At 34.0% G+C, this 20,455-nt stretch overlaps 1 protein-coding gene across 1 annotated transcript in view; it reads right to left on the bottom strand.

Moving 5' to 3' along the window:
* The window catches only part of MTTP (microsomal triglyceride transfer protein), a 44,425-nt gene extending 24,607 nt beyond the window's left edge, over window positions 1–19,818 (bottom strand). Inside the window, exons 1-8 of the mRNA XM_006918864.2 lie at window positions 19,684–19,818; window positions 14,101–14,288; window positions 12,664–12,807; window positions 6,872–6,979; window positions 5,558–5,674; window positions 5,097–5,236; window positions 3,273–3,423; window positions 1,221–1,378 (exon numbers count right to left, since the gene is read on the bottom strand). Of these exons, the coding sequence (XP_006918926.1) occupies window positions 1,221–1,378; window positions 3,273–3,423; window positions 5,097–5,236; window positions 5,558–5,674; window positions 6,872–6,979; window positions 12,664–12,807; window positions 14,101–14,288; window positions 19,684–19,744 (1,067 nt within the window). The 5' untranslated portion in view covers window positions 19,745–19,818. The remainder of the gene's footprint in view (window positions 1–1,220; window positions 1,379–3,272; window positions 3,424–5,096; window positions 5,237–5,557; window positions 5,675–6,871; window positions 6,980–12,663; window positions 12,808–14,100; window positions 14,289–19,683) is intronic.
* Between the last annotated feature and the right edge of the window lie 637 nt (window positions 19,819–20,455).

Below are 20,455 nucleotides of genomic sequence, written 5' to 3'. Positions count from 1 at the left end.
TGTGTAAATAATCTGACTTAGAAAATAAATAATGAAGTCATCCAAACTATTGCTGCCTTAAGATTTTTAGGATACAAATAAGGTTAGTGTAATCCCTATTCTAAATTATAGCTAGTTTTTGCATTTTTCTTGTTAGTATTTTCATCTTTGATATAAAGACAAGTCACCCTACCAATGGATATGTTTTAAAGTTCTATAATTAAAATAGAGTCTGAAAATTTATGATTTTGTATATCTTTTAACTTCATGTTTAAATAGTTATTTTTAGTCATTTTTTAATTTTTTTCAATTTTTTAATGTCCTCAAGGCATGTAAATAACATATACAATCAAGAATAAACAGACTTCTCAGAAGAAAAGTGCTGAATTCTCTTCTCTTTGGGTAACTGAGTACTTTGAAATCAGTAACTACAGCTGCTCTGTGTATGTGTGTGTGTGTGTGTGGCCAATTTCCATTTTTGATTATGTTAATGGCTAGTTTTCAATGTCAAATTAATTGAGTCATGTTCTACCTCATCAATTAGAATAATTAGTATCATATAGCTGAATTTGTATTTATAGATAAATTTCTGTATTACAGACCAAAAACGCTTGTATTTACAAAGTAAATTTGAGAATTAAGTCAACTCTATTAATTATGCATGCAAAATAAATCACTCTTTCATCAAATATCCAAATGGTGTACATATTTCTTTTCTCTAGATTCTTTTGGCTATTTATCTCAGTTCTCACTTTTCTATGTAAAACAAGGCTTTGATGGGGAGGATCACTGGATCTTTAATAGAAGCTCATTTTTCAATTGAAAAAAAAATCATACACTTTTTTTGTTTTTATAATCACCTCTGAAATCTTTTCAAGTATAAATTAATAGCTCTTGGAATACATTTTCTAAAACAGTGAGACATCACATGTATCATTGTATTATAATAAAGCCCTGCCCTCCTCTGTCTGTACACCAATCTAGACCCTATTTAAACTCATAAATGCTCAAAAAATGTTCATTCTGAGACACTGCTGAAAACTTTTTATTGCATTTCTGGCCAAGTCATCATTAAATTACTGCATTGCAGTATAACTGTTCAATAAAAATGCGAGACAACAAAATAATTGATTTGGAGGAGGAGCAGTTGGTAAAAAAAAAAAAAAAGGTCTTTCTTGCTCGAAAAAAATAACCAAAATGCTTTCCTATAGACAACCTCACAGAATGTTCAAGGCACTTACAGAATTTCCTTGTTTTCAGCCTTTAAGATTTGGAGGATCTCTTCTTTCTCTGCAGTCCTGAGGTGGTGAATAAAGACCAGGAAGCTCCTGGTGGCCTCAGCCTTGGAGAGGTTGTCAGGCAGCAGGTGTTTTCTGATGGACTGCCAGTGCTCCGAGAGCTGCAAAACAGCTGCAGGCTCATACCCCATTTATAATGCTGAACATCCACAATTACAAGGAATGCTCTCTCCAGAAATAATTTTTTCCTTGTATCTGACAGGCAAAAGAAACTTTTGGTGTCTTACCTCAATATACTTGATCACCACCTGCCCATATCACACTCCTGTGCCTCTCAGAGGCAAAAACAGAAGCCTGCTGACCTTGTGTATGACTCTTCTGTAGTAGGACCATTTTGTCTATTAGTATTTAGCTCAAAAGACCTTGGGCTTCTAGGCGTATAGGTTATTTTATGGTTACACCAAGGAAATTATATCTGAGGCCAAGCTTTGACTACCATAGTGAAATTATGCAGGATTTTCATTAACAGCAGGATATTTTGGAGGGAATAAAATTAGAACTGCTGAAGAATTGTGGTAGGTTTCATATGTACTGGGACCTCACTAAAAATCAACTTTCGTAATAATTTGACCTCCCTAATCTATCTCTCTATTTTATTGTTTGTATGAAATACCATGTTTTACTATTGCCAAGGTCTGAACTGTATTTAGATAAATTACCTTTATCTAAATACTATTCTACTTAATATATCTATATATATCTATATTAAGTAGAATAGTATATATTAAGTAGAATTTAAAACCTGGTAGCATGCTGATTATCCCATAGTCAAAGAGTTGGAGGTCAATAACGGGATTTAATAAATTCTTTACAACCAGGGGAAAAGTGGCAAACTATGAAAAATAAGTTTTTTAACTTATTTCAAAACCAAATGGTGTCATTAATTAAAACTATTTACCATTTTTAAAACTATAGTAGCAAAACAATAGTGCATGTGAAAATTACCTTTATCTAAATACTATTCTACTTAATATATCTATATATATCTGTTATAGTTCGCAATATAAGAAAAGATGATTGGTTTCGTTAGTCACTTTCCTAAATAATTTCCATGTCATATGACATTAGAAAATTAACTGGAACATTAAATAATATATAGAAGAAAAATAAATAATAAAAGGAAAAACAAAATTTGAGAGTGATAATTTTATGTTTCATTTTGGTTTTCCCTTAATTCAGTTTTAGTATATTTGAGAAACTAGTATGGAATTAGTGCCTTGTACTTTAAGCAAATTATTGCATTCTCAATGATTCCACTTTTCTGAACACTAATAATACCCAAGGGAAGAGCACCTTCCTGGTAGTTACAAACTGAGCATGAAGCCAAGGGTCTGCTCTCCTGACAGGGGTTAATTATTAGTAAATGCTGGACACCGAAGTCATTTCTGTGGTCACACATCAAAACGGATTCAGGCCAAAAGTGAAATTTCTCTTTGTTGGATTAAAAATGTTATAAGATGATCTACCCTTTGCTTTAGGGGACATGCTATCTCATTTCTGGCTACAATTGTAGGAAAGATTGGGATGTGGTAAGGAAGTGTTCCCTACTTTAGGCAGAGAGCTTGGTATCCTTTTTGAGTCCTCACTGAAATACTCAGAACACTGAGCTCAATGATACATTTCACCCGAGGACATATTGCTATTAAGTGGCAGAACTTTCAGGATTCAGACCTCTGCCCATACTCTTGATAGTATATTTCCTGCTCATTTCATTAGGCCATTGTCTCCCTGCATTCTAGGTACTACTTTTAAGAAGCTGTCCTTAAGTCACAACATTTTTGGTCTGAGATGAATAGATGGTAATTATTTGTTCATTATCGTGTCATGCATCCTCTCGAGTGTATATTTTAGGCTACTGTCGTAACTCGGTGATGGCTAATAGTTAACTTTCTTCACAGAATTAACTGAATCTTCCTTTGGAGAGAGAAAGAGAGCAGAATTTTAAGCCACGATTATTCCCATATTTGGCCACACAACGCAGTTGTTCACACATACAGAAGGGCATCCTTTACACTCGCTCTGGAAGACCTGCCCCACGATGGAAAGAGCTTTGTACTTTGAATCAACTGCTTTAATTATGGCTGCAACTTGCTTTCCAGACATCAGTCTTGGGCCTGCTTCAGTTGTCTTCAGCTCTAATTTCTGTCTGTATAACCAAGGAAGAGAAATATCACATTAGCAGCATTCCGTTGAGTGAAAAAGTTACTAATTGCCATTTCTTTGGCAAACAAGATAATAATTTACTCAAGTTGTGTTAGTCTTTGTATGTGTTTCAAGCTATATCTCCAGCAGTAACGGAAACCTCAAGGTAATTTATGATATCTTTCTGGAGCAACAATTTTATTTAAAGATTGAAAATTTGAGTCTAGATTTTCAAAATATAATGATGAGAGAATACAGAAAAGAAAATTTGGCTGGATGCTGAACAAGGTATGTAATGTCATCTTTTTTTAAATTTAGCCCAGCTTTCTGAAAATGATATCTCTAATACAACCACATGTCACTCACTAAGACAATTAGGAAATCTTATTTTCCAAAAATGGCCTCAATGATATTTTTGTCTAATATGCTCTTTCAGAGACTTGCCTCTCTCCCACCAGCAAGTAGAGTCTACATTCCTTTCCTTAAGCCCAGGCAGGACTCTGTGACTGTCCTAACTAACGAATGGCAGAAGTGACACTATGTGACCTCTAAGGCTAAGTCATAAAAGAAAGGGTACATGTGTTTTCAAGCACGTGTACCTTTGGAGACTTGAATGGCCATGTTAGAAATCTGGCTACCTGAAGCTGCCATGTTGAGAGGCCATATGGGGATAAAGAGAGAGACATGAAGAGCCTCAGTAGTTGGCGTCTTCTCAACTCAGACACCAGAGAAATGAGGGCGGAACCTTTGAATCAGCTCTGGTCAGTGACTATCTGCAACTGCATAATAGACATCAAGCAAGGCATGCCTAGTGGGCCAAGGCAAGCCCCAGAATTATGAAAGGAATGCTATTTACACCACTAAATTTAGCATGGTTTGTTAAAGAGCAATGGAAACCTAATAAACTTGATAAATAATTAAAAATATTAATTTATATAAAATATATGAAAAAAATAGTACAATACGAAATTCTACTCCAGATGAGACTTCGATAAAATTTCAAGAATTTACGGTTTGAGGCACTTCTCCCGAGATTTTGCATCATTTCACCTCCGACATAATGATTACTTCAGAGGAAACGTTTGCAAAACAATGGCATAAGATATAAAACATTTAATGCTAGAAGATGTTCTTCTAAATTAAAATCTGAAAATAACACATATTATTAGATTTGAAATTCCAGTTATTAAGCCTGTGAGAACTATTCTGATCAGAGAACTTTTTCAAATTGAAATATCAAGCTCAAATATGTAAGCACTATAATCATATCAAAAATCTGTCAAAGCATTTACTATGAAAATTTGTATGTGTTTCTTAACAACAAAAACAAAAGCAAAAAAGTCTCATGAAGAGAACATGAAAATGCCACAACTTTTAACCATAATATTGAAAACGTTTGACAGAAAAATTAGAAAATAAACCAGAATGAATCAAATTGATCGTCTTTTTAAAATTTAAATTCTATTCAATAACAATTTTTAATGAAATTTGATTAAAAAACACTAAGTATTTAATATATGCCACTATTATTGTACATAATATGAAAAATAAAAGATGAACAAGATATAGTCACTGTTTTCAAGCAGCTCACAGTCAAATGAGGAAGAACTATATATATTTAAAAATCAAATATAATATGTAGGAATAAAAAAAATTAAAATTTCAGCATTGTCTTACTTTGATACTATTTTGCCTGCAATGTTTCGTAGAAAATTCACCCCAAAAGCATGTGTCTCTTCTGAGAGCACAGCTATAACAAAGCTGTCTTCTATTTTATAGGTAGTGACAGAGGTGGCTTTCAAAGTGACACCAAAGACCTAAACAAACAAACAAATAAATAAATAAATAAATAAATAAGTGTAGTTGTAACATGCGATCAGCTTTCTATCTTTAAATTAAGTCAAATATCAAACTATCTTTTAATCTTCAAAGGAGCTTCCCCTTTACACCATCCCCCATCATTTAACCCTATAGCACATTAAAATAAATCTAATCATTTGATATGATGTGAAACTATACCCTAAACTACAAATGATAAATGTTTCTCAAAAATATCTTTACCTTATTCTTCTATTATTTAAACTAATCTCTACAAAATAATTATTTGGATGCTTCAAAGAAAATGATATTAATCATACCTGATTTGGTGTTGTAAATCCAGACCTTACTATTTTGCATGAATCCAAGGCCTTAATTTTGGTCACTTTGTCTTGATGAGCCTGGTAGGTCACTTTACAATCCCCGGAGATATCTACCTAAAAATAAAAGTAAAAAATATAATTTTGGGGATTCTCACATGGACCACTAGAATTCCAGTGGAAAATGGCTTAAAAATTGAGGCTCTTAATATATCATGGGAGGCCTTCTTTTTGTCCAGGCTGACAAAATAGGAAGACAGGATTAACTCATTGATGCCTGCAGCATGTGGATTCTTTTCCATCCTCTTTGGTTGAGTCTTACCAGTGCCTTCTTATTGCCCAAGGAATAATAAAAGATTTCCTACTTCTCTCTAATGTCTAATAAGAATAATCGAACCAATGGCCTGGTCATAATCAAAACTTCTGGTAAATGGGTAATTATGTGGCAAAAGGAGTTGACTTTTAATGCTATATCTAGGCTGTGTGTGTGTATGTGCACGCTCATGCACTTTGACTAGCTGAGTATGATTATAAATCTTTAAAAAGCTGTTGGATTAATTCAACTCATTACGTCACATCAACAAATTGAGTGTAAGCAAGTGTACCCCAATATGGACTCTGTTTAGCTACCTCAGCCTTTCTATGGGCCTCTGCCAGCACCACACCCAGCCTCCACTCTAGCAAGCTAACTAACATTCCCTTGGCCCAGCCCTTGTATCAGATTTTCTCACTCACTCCTGGGCTATCTAAATTCAGACTAAGAAACTTAGACTCAGCTCTGCCTTTGATTCCAGGTGTAGTACTGAGGGAGCCACTGAACTTCCCTAATTTAATCCCAGTTTCTTTGTCTGTAAAAAGAAAAGGGGTTGGTGTAGACCAGTGGGTCCCTAAACTGAAAACTCATTCAAATTATCTGAGAGAACTGTTAAAATAGAGATGATTAGGTCCTCCCTAGTATATTGAATCAGAATCTTTGCAGTGAATCCTGAGAATCTATATTTTTAATAAGCACTCCATTGGGCTAGTGATACACAGTGAAGCCACTGGAACACTCCCCAAGATTTTCTGCATCTCTATCAATAGGTCTCCTTAGTAAAGCTAAGTCAAATTCTCTTTACCCAGTATTTGAGTACGCATTGGTATAAATAGTATTTTCATATGTAAATGAGATTTTACTACTCCACCCACCTTTTCTGAGCATTACTGTAGTAGTAACTTTTTAACTGAATTTCTACAAATAGAAATCTATACAAATAATTTTGACAACTCTATTGACAAATAAGACTTTGGATTTTTAATAATATTACTAAGTACCTCATTGGTGGTTCCAGAGCTTAACTGCATCTGAAATAGGCTGGCGAGGCCTCTCTTAAGATTTTCTATGGCCGCTGGCTCATTTTCATATGAGTAGAAGTTTTTGACCTAGGGGGAAAAAAGAACAGACATAAATGGAGCAAAAATAGATCACATCATATTTGGTTGAATAAGTGGCAGGAAAGATCAGATTATTGCCCCTATGAATTTTGGGAGAAAGAAATCTATTATTTCAAAGCTGGGATACCTTTTGTTGTGATAAGAAGCTATCTAAATTTCTAAGAAACTAGACCATCAGAATATGATATTTCAGGAGACTGATAATGAAGGCTCTGAACATGATGGGCATAATATAAGGAAGAAAAGAAACAGGCTGGGATTTCTGTGAAAGCAAGGATTACTCAAGGAAGAGAAGAAAATTCAGGAACATTCTCTTTGAATATGTCAACATGTTTCTCTACCTATAACTGCTTGAAATAAAAACTAACCAAATTTAAAAATAACAGCAAAGAAATAAGTTTTTGGAAGAGAAAGGCAATCAACATTCTTGAGACTACTGAGATAGCACAGCCACCAAGGGCTATGATAAGGGCCCAAACATGGCTGTAACTCCTACGGACAAAATTCCACAGGAGGGACTTTCTATGGCCCTCAGAGCGTTCATGCTGGTGTTCAGTAGACAAAGATGTAGAAGATTGGAAGGTTTTAGGTTGAGACTGCTACCATTGCATAGCCTGCTCCAGGCACTACTCTGAGCTTCCCTTTAGAAGGCAGGAAAAAGAGGCTGGAATGAGGAAAGTGACTGCAATTAGACTGCAATAGTAAATGGCTTATGTTAGTTTCATTTCATCCTTGATATTATAGGTACGGTAGTGATAACAATGTCTCATACCATTCTGATAATTTAGCTCATATTTAAGAAACAAGGACAAAAATACAGGGAGCATTTTCTGAAAAGCAGTCTATCGTTTTCACCCTGTATTAACTTCAAACACAACACATGACTTAGAAATAGGGGACGGACAGACAGAGCTTCCCTGTACAACTTCCCAAGATCTATGGTAATTATAGCTGAGCACTTCTACCAGAAATATCCTGAATGCCTTTCTATTTTTCTTTAAAGCCAACCATGACTTCTCAAGTAAAACAGAAATTTTATTAATTGTGCAATGAATTCAATTAATATCAATCTGAATGATTCAGCCTACATGAAATTTTGTACCTCAGAAAAAGATGTTTTTCCTGAATTATCCAAACGAGTGCCTCAAATCCCTATTTTTATTTCCTACACATACTCTGCCTAGTGACAGATTTACTAGGTACTTTATCCGGCCTGCAATCAATTTCAGTCATTACATTGGACAAACCTATAAATGTTGGAATTGTGTTTGTCCAGGTTAAGAGGGAACTGAAATAGTGACCTCAGCGTCTGAAAATTCGTGGTATCATATTCTCAAACAAATCACTGGCAATTTCTCAGATCCGAGGCTGAGTTTCTGATGTTCTATTTTGTAAACTGGGTCTTCTTACTTTTTAGGCATTACAGTGTACTTCCTTTTCGAATATTTGGGAGTATGCTATCTCAAGATATCATGACTATCTGAAATTCATAACTAGATGACTTGAGCCCAGATACATTCAGAAGGCCTCACTTGGTGGTGATGCTTACATGCCTCTGGTCCGTGACTATTTTGGCCTGAGTCTTAAATACTTAAAAAAGCAAGGGGAACCATTAAATGAGAAAACTACTTGTACTATCTTCGGTATTCTCACTTTCCTTCTAGGCTACAAAATGTGCCTGAACTATTTATAAAGTTTTACCTAAAATTTCAAGTACCCAGTTCTCAGATTTAATCTTTGGACTATGCATAAGGCTAAGTGCTCATCTATTTTTTTCTGGTCCACTTCCATAGATCAAGTTTTGGTCTTTACAGTTAGGTCTGTAAGAAAATGGGGTTGGGGATTTTTTTTTTTTCCTGGCAGGCTAAACAACGTAAACTGTGAGACATACAGAGAATTTCTTTTTCATTCTTTCTATTAGTTTTTATTATTTCCCCAGAACCAGAAAACTGGACAAGTCTCTTTTTCCTTTGTATGACTGCTGCCTTTGGGGCCTAAATTCTGTCCCCTTAGTGCAGACCACTGAGATCGAAAGTGAATACAGCACTGGTATCCAGATTAGCTAACTGCCAAAGCTGTTAGAATTGAGCAGACTTTCGGTAATTAAAAAAATAATAATTAAGTCAGAACTTTGTGGTTCCATCTATATGGCTGTCACAATAGTAATCTTAAATTTATTATTTCACAACAAGAACTGAGTAAGTTTTATTACATTCAAGCCATAAAACTGATTTCTTCTTTCAGTTCAAAATGAGCTCTGAACATCTGAGAGCACAGGACTCTTAACTAAATTCACAGTCCCTAGAGCTTCTGGAGAGCAGCAGTGGCACAACCTAGTTACAAACTAAGCCTTTAACCTGAGGAAACAAACAGAGAGAGATGGGTAGATTGTGGAAAGGAGACGAAGGGCCTCTTCTGGCCAAATTTGGAAGGTCAGTTTCCCCTTGGAACCAGTAGGGATTATTCATATTTTTTCCTTAGGGAAAAAATGCTGCTATAGATTCCCTTAATTTATACATTCTTTAAGATTAACAGAAAGCAAAATTCCATTAACTGGCCAAACTGCAAAAATGAACAAAACGGATTCCAGCAAACGGAGATTAGTCATTTTATTTCATTTACTTAGCTAGAGTTATACCTTTTCAATATGTTTTTGGTATGTATTTAAGTCAGAGCATAGCTGGGAAACAGTGCATTAAAAAACAGACAAGTAAAGAAATATATGAAGAATTAGATTTTTAAGGTGTCACATTTCTTTTGAAGGTTCAGTGTATGTACAGAAACCATACTGCCAGACTGACAGAGCAAATCAATGCCTAGAAACAACACAAAACAAAGGGCCAACTCAGCAGCCACGTGGTTAATTTTATCAATACCGACAATGAAAGCCAAAAATGGAAATCTAGTAATTATCCAGTTAACTGGATTAGCATTTCAGGCCAAGAAAGCATCCCAGGGTGTAACTTGAAGCATCTTTTGCTTGTCAGTGTTAATCAACTTAACCAGAAATCTGTTATGTTTCCAACTTCATTTATGATTTGTAGACAAAATTAGAGTCATGCCCAAACACTTATCTAGGGGAGATGAGCGAACATGGAAAAAAGATGTATCTAAGTATTTTAATGGACTCTCTTTTATAATGTAAATATGGGGGCTTAAAACAAGGGGCTTAGGAAAGAAAAAATACATGCTGATGAGCATACCTGAAATCACAGAAATTTCAGGGAATAAAACTCGGTTTGAGCCTAGAGTAGAAAATACTCTTTAAGAAAATTGTCAATCAGAAGTTCAATCTTTCCTTTCATAATTTCTCTCATAATAAGCTGAAGTGAGGGTTTCAATAATGATCTTTTCTAAGGGTGATGTGGCTGAAAAGTCCACATAGTTTTTTAGTCTTCAGGGTCATGTTTTTCCAAGAACTCTATCGTGTAATTGAAAGGTAGCACAATGTACTTTAACCTGAGGCTACAGTAAACCATCACAAGTCATAGCTCCTTTAGAATTGTTGGAGTCACTGAAATAATGATGTGGCAGCTCCATCCCAGCCTTTGAACAGTGAGGACACTGAATCTTTTGTTGTCCGTGTGTAACAGACTTTGTACTCAACTGATATCTAAGAGGCTGTAAAATGACTGGTTGTCATTAAAACTACAAATGCAATTAATATTTTATGGGCTCAAGTATTTTGCCACGTTGGAAAACCAGAGAAAATAGCAATATGTCGTGTTGTTCACAAAGTTGTGACATATGAAAATCAAATGAGTTCATGGATATGGTGAAGAATGAAATAGGCATGCTGAAAGTCAACTGAAGTGATATTTTTCCAAATGCTTTCCAGATAGAAGACAGTATAACAATGGTTTCCAGCAAAGACCCTGAATTTAGACTCTGTTTTAAATCCCAATTCTACCACTTGCCAGTTGTAAGACCCTAGGCAATTTCTTTACTTCTCTTAACTTTTGTTTCAACATCTATCACAAGAGGATGATTAAGCGACACCTGCTTCCTAGGCCTATCCTGAAGATAAAAGAGATAATTCATGTAATGCTTTCAGTCAATGCAGGCATTGAGTACTCAGTCCATTTAGTTATTATTAAGCAAACAATAAGCAAAGCCTTTCTCAAAGTCTAACTCATTTTAACATATAACCTTATTTGTTCATTCCTTTAGTTTATAAACATTTATTGTGCTCACACAGTGAGCAAGGCACTGAATGTATAGAGATAAAGACACCACTGATGCTCATTAGAAGCTTACTCTGAATGTGGATGGCAGACAAATAAAGAGAAGATTATAATACACTGTGATAAATGTTTAGATAGAAATAAGTCCACAGGAATATGAGAGAATGTTGGAAAAGGCTTCCAACACCAAATCAGTCGGTGCAAGATATAGTTCTGGGTGCTTTGGGGACAAAGAGAGTGGAAGGGCATGATGGTGAGTGGAGGGCTGGACTATAAAAAGGAATGGGAATTTTCTCTACTGAAACCAATAACCTAACAACGAACACAAATGACCAAAAGGAAAATGATAAGGCTATGAGTGAGCTACAAAATGCTAAGAGGGTTATAAAGAGGGCTAGCTATTTCTAGAAATGTGTGAACTTCATAGAAGAAAAGGCCTGTGAGCAACACCTGAAGTATGGTAAGTATTTTGACAAGTGGAGAAGGAAGAGGAGCATTCTTGAGATGGTAATTTCATATTTGGTTGTAGGAGAGGTGACTACGCAATAATCCTTCTTTTAGTACTTTACATAAAAATATGCATCATGATGAGAAATATGTTACATGTCTGAAATTTATATTTTAAACTATTTGTTTTCACTTTTATTTTGAATCTAGAGAAATTTGAGACGTGGAATTTTAACTATAAGGGTCCCTTTCTGTTTTTCTACTTTAGTTTCTAAAATTTCTATTTTAGTTCCTAAAATTCACCTTTACTAATGCATTTTTATTCATATCAATATGTGGATTTTAATAAATCCACATATATAATGCCAAATAATTCACTGATCACAATTGCTTCTCAATTCCAAACACATTAAGACTATTTTAATAGACTAGAATCCAACCATAAGAAATGCACTTATAGGAATTTCTGAGCAAATTCGCAAATGGATATTACTGTGTTTATTCATTACTTTAATATATAAAATGATTTTCAAAGTCATAGTTTTAAAATAATATCTAAATGCTTTTTTAAAAAATCAACTCTACTTTAAAAATGCCATATCCTTTCAAAAGCTTCAACTTTGTACTTTAGCCAGATATTGATATTCTCATAACAAGTTAATATCACTTATCTACGTTAGATAATTTCATTCTCATAATTCGTCTACTTTCCTGAATTTATCCAATCATCTGTGATGAACGTTTACATTACAATATCTTTGTAACCCTTCCTAATTTAATAAAAAATAAACCTTTTAATAATTCCTCTCAACAATAAACAAGTACTATAAAGATTTTCATTAAAATAAGGAACATAAATAGTTAGAAAATATGTGAATTCAATGCCTTGATTCACTTCTGAAACATTTAATTTGCGACCTCTGTTTATTAGTTCTTGAAAAAATTCCATTTACCAAAAAAGTAGTGATACCATGATCACCTAAAAATAAGAGCTCCTGAAGAAAAGAAAAATATGAAGTTGGAGAAAAAAGTTACTTTTACCTTTCCATGGATTAGATGAAGGAGTACAGGTCTTTGTAAAGCCTGTAAATTTTTTTTTCTTATAATTTTGGATGGATTTTTTCCTTTGAAAATGCTCTTCTCTCCTCTCTTCGGATTCACATTTTCAACATTTACATCCTTTATCTGGAATTGAGGAAAGAAACCTATTAGAAAAACTGTCTATATCTGTTTCCATCAGAGTTTCTTAGAAAAAAAAATGGTAAAGCAATAAACAGTGTTAGCCATAATTTCGTCTGCTGTTTTTTCAATTCATAATTCATGGGATCTAGCCATTAACTTTAAAAGAATGGAAAAGGTATTCAACAATTAGGTTTCTGAATTAGGCTGAAATACTGATAAAGGAATCTGTGACTTCAGGTTTATAATAATTGTGAGTAGAAAATAGCTGTTGCTATCTGCCTGATAATATTCACTTTCCATACAATTTGTTTGAAAGAAATCCTGCCTCATTGTACTTTATCTGTATATATAAAATTAAAGATGAACAGTCTGATTCATAATGTTTTTTGCAGAATACTGCAGAATTCATAATGTTTTTTGCAGATACATAATGTTTTTTGCAGAATACTGTTCTATTGATAAATGGCTCAGAGAGGTGGAAAATAAAATTTTGATTCAACTTGGAAAACACAACACCTGTTAGAGACATCCAAAAAAGCAAGGATCACTTGATAAATGTATTTCAATGACACCTCATTATAAAGTATAACCGCAACTACTTCTCAGTTACAGTGGAGCAAATTTTGGTCCTGTATACCTGTTTCACACTAACATGTAGAAGAACAAACAACTTTACTAAAGAAATCTATTGCTTTTAGATCCTTCAAAAACAAACATGAAACACTATAAAGTAAACCTGGAAGAGGCCACAAAAACCATCCAATTTGACTTTCTTTCTCAATCCATAAATCTAAAGCATCATTACTGACCAAATATTGCCATGTAGAGGAACACCTGGTTCTTTCCTGAGGAAGAATACAGAAAAAGTTTACTCCTTCACTGGCGATTTCACCTTTTATTTTAAGGAACTCAAGAAAATTGGGAGGTCTCAATTTATATCTTCTTTCAGCTAGAGTGGCCTTAATCATTTTTCACATGACATGGATTCTAGGCTCCTCACACCCAGAACATTTCAAAGAGATTCTAGCAAATGTGCCTATTAATATGACATATAGAACTGGACATCATATTCCAGTTACTCACCAGGATATGCCTTCTTTTGCCTGTTTCAACAATTTGGAAAGATCAGATCACTTTAGCAAAAACTTCAAGACTATAGATCTACTTATTTTTGTGATAGATAACAAACTAAATGAACATATAACCAAGAATACAAAACGAGTGCTGTTGAATGGTATACTTCTCAGAGACTTTGCTGACATCTAATGTTTGCATTTCTGGTTAGAAAACGCCCACCGTGATTTGGATCAGTTGGTCATCATCACCATCAGGATTTCTCCACAGTAGGACGACTTCCACATTGGATGAAATTCGGTAACCCACACTGTCTTGAAGTTTTTCTTTGCCCCGATTAAGAAAAACTTCAGTGGAGTATGTGAGTTTGTACAGTCGGTCATTATTTAATGAGAGACCAGTTGTGTGACCTACATAAAAATATGACACAAGTGAAGTCTTAGTTGTAAGGCATACAAAAGGCCAGGGACTATGTTATCTTGCCATCAATGCATTCCTCATCCAGCTCAATGATGCCCAGTGGGAGCTGAATAAATATTTGCTAAATAAAATATGCTTCTACTTCTCCAAGTGCTAAAATAATTGGCTTGAGCAACAACAAAAACAAACAAATAAGCTTCTATTCTGGAAACATTAGTTTGTATCCCTAATCAATAATCAGATTATCTAAATAGTGTTCTGGTTGAACTACAAAATATTCTTTAAAGAAACATTTTATTGCCTTTAAGTATATTATTTCTTCCCCCTACCCCAGCTTTATTATGGTATAATGAATATGATTTTGAGAAGAGGTTCAGCCTAGAATTGCTTTGTAAAATTAATAAAAATCATTTGTAATTAACATATCATTTAAATGCAATGGATCATTCCAAAGTAATTTTAGAGATTAAAAGGCAGTTCCTTAAATCATATATTTTGAATATTTCAAAAATATCCCTCCAATGTAACTTACTCTGTTAATTTAATTAGTAAAGTTTTAGTACAAAAGTACATTTCAAGGCTATACATATGTAAATTTAAATCAGCTGTTTCTAAATAAAATGTTTCATTACATAAAATTTTAACAAAGGCTTTAATATGGCAGGGCAATTTAATGTCAATAGTATAAAAGTCAGTATTGCGAGCCAAAAAAATTATATATGGAATAGTTCACACACTTTTCAATTCGATTTGACTTAATTCAAAGAATTTCCTAGAGATGACTTGAAGTTCATGGTCATACAAACTTTTTAAAATATATTTTCTACCTATAGCCCTCAGGAGGTAGTAAAAAAAAATTTTCAGTATACATTTTTCCTTAGTGCTAATGAGATTGCATTGCCTAGTTAATTATAACAGAGAACTATAACATTTTTCCCCCTTCAGGAAATATGCATATGAGCAGAAGGTCAGGAAAAGAGGTTGAGATGACTGAGCTAGAAGTGACGAAGCTGAGAAAGGGAGTAAAACTACTTTGCAAAGACAAAAAATTAAGAAAAACTTTGAAAAATCTTTACCATCTATTGTCTCCATTACCTACTATGGCACCTACTGCCCTGAGGAAAAATGGTCATAACACAGTGTCTCTAGTAAACTAAATGCTTTATGTGCATTTCCTTATTTAATCCTCCCCAAAACCTAAAGGGATGGGTACCATTATTAATCTCATTTCATAGATAAGGAAATCGAGAGACACGGAAATTATACATTTTATCTAAGATCATTCAGATAGTAGTGGAATCAGAATGTGAACCCAGGCTGTCAAGCTCTAGAGATCATGCTCTAACCTATACTATACACATCTAAATCTTTAGGTTGAACATGTTTCCATTCCTAAGATGTGAGCAGGGAATACATTCATTCATTCATTCATTCATTCACTCATCCATTCATTCAATAGAGATGTATTGAGCACCCACTAGGTGGTTGGCACCTTTCTAGGCTCAGGGGCTATACCAGTTAATGAGCAGACAAAATGTCTACCTTTGTGGAGTTTATATTTGAATGAGGAGGAGATGGGCAATAAGCTTATATATACTTATAAATTATATAAATATATGAAGAAAAATGAAACAGAAAAGGGATTGGGGATAAAGACCTTTGTGAAAAGGTAATATTCTGGACAAAGGCTTTAGGCTAGCCACATTTATATCTGTGGGAAGAGCATTCCCTTCCTCTCATCCCCACACTACTATCCCTACATCCTCTCCACAGAGGAAATAACAGATTCAAAGGCCCTGAGGAGAGTTCATGAAGGTGTAATGGAGGAACAGCAGGGAGGCCAAAGAGGCTGAAATTAAGTGAAAGACACAGCAGAAGGAGATAAGGTCAAATAGGTTCTTATGAATGGCATGAAGACTTGGCGGGACCTTTGTATAGACTTAGAATTTGATTCTGAGTGAGATGTGTAGTGAAATTACATAATCTGACAAAGTGTGGGAGTAGGTATCCAAGTGCATAGACACAGAAAAAAACAGACTATGTCTGAGCACAAAGTCAGGTAGAACTTCAGATATGAGATATAGAAGGCAGAAAAAGTCAGGAAAAACCTTGAAGGAGATGAAGTCTGTGACTCCCTCTAGCTTTCTCTACCTCTATCTCTTCCACATTTTAACTGGGGACACTGCTACAGGTTCAAAAATTGGCCTTCTAGCCAGGAAAGATATTTTGGCTAGAGAGGCCTTTTTTTAATGACACCTATCAAATTCCACGCAAGGCATAAAGGAAATACATCTTCTCTTAACTAATCCTCATAGTAATTCTAAAAGGTAAGCATTATGTGACAGCTGATAAAAGCTGACTTTGTGTTCAACTCAACATAGCAGATATAATGCAGAATCTGACATTTAAATTTATTGAGGTCCAAATTTTGTGGACTACACAAGTGTGTCTTCTGATTAAAATAACTATGAAAAGTTTGTAGGAAGGTACACTCTCAAATTTCAAAGCTTTCCAAACTATCATGTTGATCATTTTTTTCTTACTTTCACTTTACTAGTAGTCATAAGAATGTGAAAAGAGTAGATCAGTTTTTAATTGACTTGCAAGTGATAGAGTACAAGAAAGAATGAGCCTTGTTCTCCTAAAACTTTTTGTTACTACTTTCAACAGGAGATAAAGCCTAAAGTGGTTCAAATAAGTGGATTATGCTGTAGTGTTTTTCCTGCTATCCTTTCCTGTTTGATAAATATTTCTTTGTTTATGTGTTGAGAGATCTGGCAACAATGGACAATGGGGGCATGTTCTATTGACATTGTTGACTTTCTTTCTCAGGGTGTTACTCTTTAGAGTAGGCAGAATGATATTTTTTGAAGTAGATATTAGAGAAAAGCAGAAGAGAGATCAATTTTAACCGAAAAAGGAGTAAGTACCTCTTCAATGTGCCCTTTCAAGTGCATCCAGAATTTTTAAGTGACTGAAAAGCAACAAACTCTTAGTTTCCAACCATTTAAGAAACATCTTAAAATACTAATTTATCAAACTTAGATGAGTACAATAGCACAGTTAATTGGCTTAAGCAAGAAGACAAAGATAAATTAAAAGTGAAGTTTGAAAAAACATGTAACAATGATAAGAATAATACGTAATTAAATTTAGGATTCCAACAAAAAACAATAAGGCTGGAAGTAAAAGAGTAGGATAAAGGATAAGGGATGTAAAAAAAAAAAAGATGATTAATATGAATGAACTGAAAAATATGGGCAGGGCCAGGGACTGAGAGAAAGAGTGGAAGTGAAGAAACAGTTCAAGTTTAGAGGTGACAAATTAAATGGAAATTTTAAGTGTGGATTATCAAAAATAAAATTACTATAAAGAAAACCCTAAAAAGGCCATGAGAATAGATCCATCATCATAAAATACAATTCAGAAAAAGCAGGGAATACTTGAGTCTTTAGAATGTTCGCACTCATATCTCTTCTAAATAGAACCTCTTCTGTACTATTCCTAATCTCCTCCATTCTTTTCATAGTCCAACCTGCACTCAAAATCCATCCAAAACAAAAATTTTCTAAGAAATTGCATTGACAATTAAATTTTAGATGAGTTTTGAGGTGATACACGGGATCCCCAAATTTATAATGGCCTGATTTTGAAGTAAACTTTTTACAAGTAGTTTGTTTGTTAAATGTCGATTATTACAGAGGGCAAGGAATCTATAATTACATCATGGTATTATAATACAAAAGGTTATCGCATCTAAGTAGAGAGAGAGTTGTCAAGTCCTATACTTTTTATTTATGACATTTGGTATAAACAGCTTGTACTGTGAAGCTAATGACACTTAAGCTTTGGGGCCCTCACTTGCCCAGGCTCATTTCAAGGTTTAGAAGGGGCCCTAGCAATGTGGGCATATGCCATATCTTTTTTTCAATGATATTCACAAAAGTAAGATATTTTGTAATCTTTTCTCAAAGATGGCCCCTAAATTGCATAAGCTTCGGGTTGTAAACATCTGGATTTACCACTGAGCTTGTACACAACATACTGTAGCTATCTGTCATCTTCTAAACCTGTATGTCATTGGTGTGAGTGCAAGTGCAAGTGTGTATCTTTAAATCTTTCTAAGTGCATGTAGTTGAAAATATCAAGTTATCCAATTTTCTCATTTGTAGGGTGGGAAAAAAGAGAAACCTACATTAACTACTACATTTCAAATATTTTTCTCAAAATAATCACAGTATTGGTTTGATATTATGGTGTACAAATCACTCATATTTCAAATATACAACAGTTTATTTGACAGATAACAAAACGGTAAGCTTTCTATATAATAATTCTCAGTCAGCTATAATTTATAAACCTTTACTTTGTTCTCATTAAAATGTTTTTTCATCCAAGTAGGGACTATATCTTTAAATACTAAACAATTTAGAAACTGGTTAAAAAAAAAAAATACTGTCTTTAGTTTGAGAACCTAAAGTGCCATTTACTTAGGTGAAATAATACAATTTTAAACCTCCATTTATTGTTCCAATAACCAAGATTGTCTTTTTCCCTCATGTGAAAATTTTCCATGCAAAAAATCTTGAGAAAAACTTCACTTTATGATCAAAGGTCACAGTTATTCAAAAAGACTTTTAGAAGTTTACAAATGAATTGTTTTATATCGATTACTTAGAGTACACCATTACTAAAATTGGACCTTATCATGCTAAGTTATCTGTTTGATCGATTGGCTTTCATAGTGCACTCTTTTAAGAAACTCTAAAAAGCGATAATTTTACTGGTGAAACATTTAGCTAGCAACACTATTTTTCCAAAGATAATAAATCTTCTTTCTTAAACCTATAGTTTTATTTTCTGTCATTCACCAACTATGATGATTCCATCACTTTTAAATAGTAATGGAATTAAATACATGTTTTACCATTTCATTCATAATTCTTTAGCAAATCAAATGCTTTTTTCATTGGGTCTAAATCTTCTTGATGTCACATTGCTAAGCAACTAGAAGGAAATTTAAGAGCTGTTTTTTTTATCCTGTTTTACAATTCAAATGAAGGAGTTGCATTCAGTGAGTGACCAATAGCAGCAGGTAACAATAACCGGCATCTTTTTTCTCCCTTTTAAAAATAGACCATGAATGAGAAAATGAAGCAGGAAGCACACTAGTCTGAGGGACTGTAACTAAAAGGAACGTCCATTTTTTTTTAATGTATGGAGGAATTTAAATTTGGTTTTCATTCTAACCCAGTCATGCCTTCACAAACACTTCATATACACGGTTTTGACGATGGTTTAGTTGGAAACTTTTTCACTAGAGACACACGCAATTTTCCCACAACAATTAAAATTAAAGTTTAGCAAAAGGCAATACAAACTTACCTTTAACAGAAGCTGAATATGAGGAAATAAAGCAGAGAAAAAGCACAGCAAGAAGAATCATATTGACTAACCACCCTCTAACGCATCCAGTTCCTAGCAAGGAGTCACTGAGAAGTGGACTCTTCTTATGGCAGTGAGGGAATAACCCTTCTTAGAACCTGCTACAGTAATGTTTATCTTTGAGGAAAGGTCAGATTCCAAACTCCAAAATCAGGACTAAGTTCACCAAAGAGATCTTTATTAATGATTAAACATAGGTGGGCTGTAATTTTCAGTCTTTAACTTTTTCTTTTACTCAATAAAGAAAATCAAGAAAATTTTCACCTTTGAGAGGAAAACTAAACCAGTCTACTTTCTTGTAAATTCAGAAGTACTGAGGAACATTTGAGGAAAACTGGTGGTGATGGTTTTTTGCTCAATAATAATAATCATGTCTGTGATATTAAATGCCTGTCTTCATATTTTATCACTTTATGTGGGAGGTGGTGAGGATTCTCAAACTCAGCTAAAATTAATTGAATTTCACTATATCTTAAACGCTCATCCTCAAATTTTTTTATACTATGTATATGCTATTAGAAAAAGTCACTGTGAATTTCAGGCTTAAATTTAAAAATTTTAAGTTGTATCATCACCAATCAGTTCAAATTAATGTTAGAATAGACAGAACTTTCTTTTCTGAAACCTAGATGATTCTCCTTATGTGTGAGACTATGTGAGTTTGTAGCAAATCAGCGCTGTCTATTATTAACCTGCTAGCAGGCCAATTGAG

The sequence above is a fragment of the Pteropus alecto genome, unplaced genomic scaffold, assembly GCF_000325575.1.
Source record: "Pteropus alecto unplaced genomic scaffold, ASM32557v1 scaffold5, whole genome shotgun sequence".
In the NCBI taxonomy this organism is placed as follows: Eukaryota; Metazoa; Chordata; class Mammalia; order Chiroptera; family Pteropodidae; genus Pteropus; species Pteropus alecto.
Note: the sequence above shows the minus strand (reverse complement) of the source record. Positions and strands in the feature narration are given on the sequence as shown.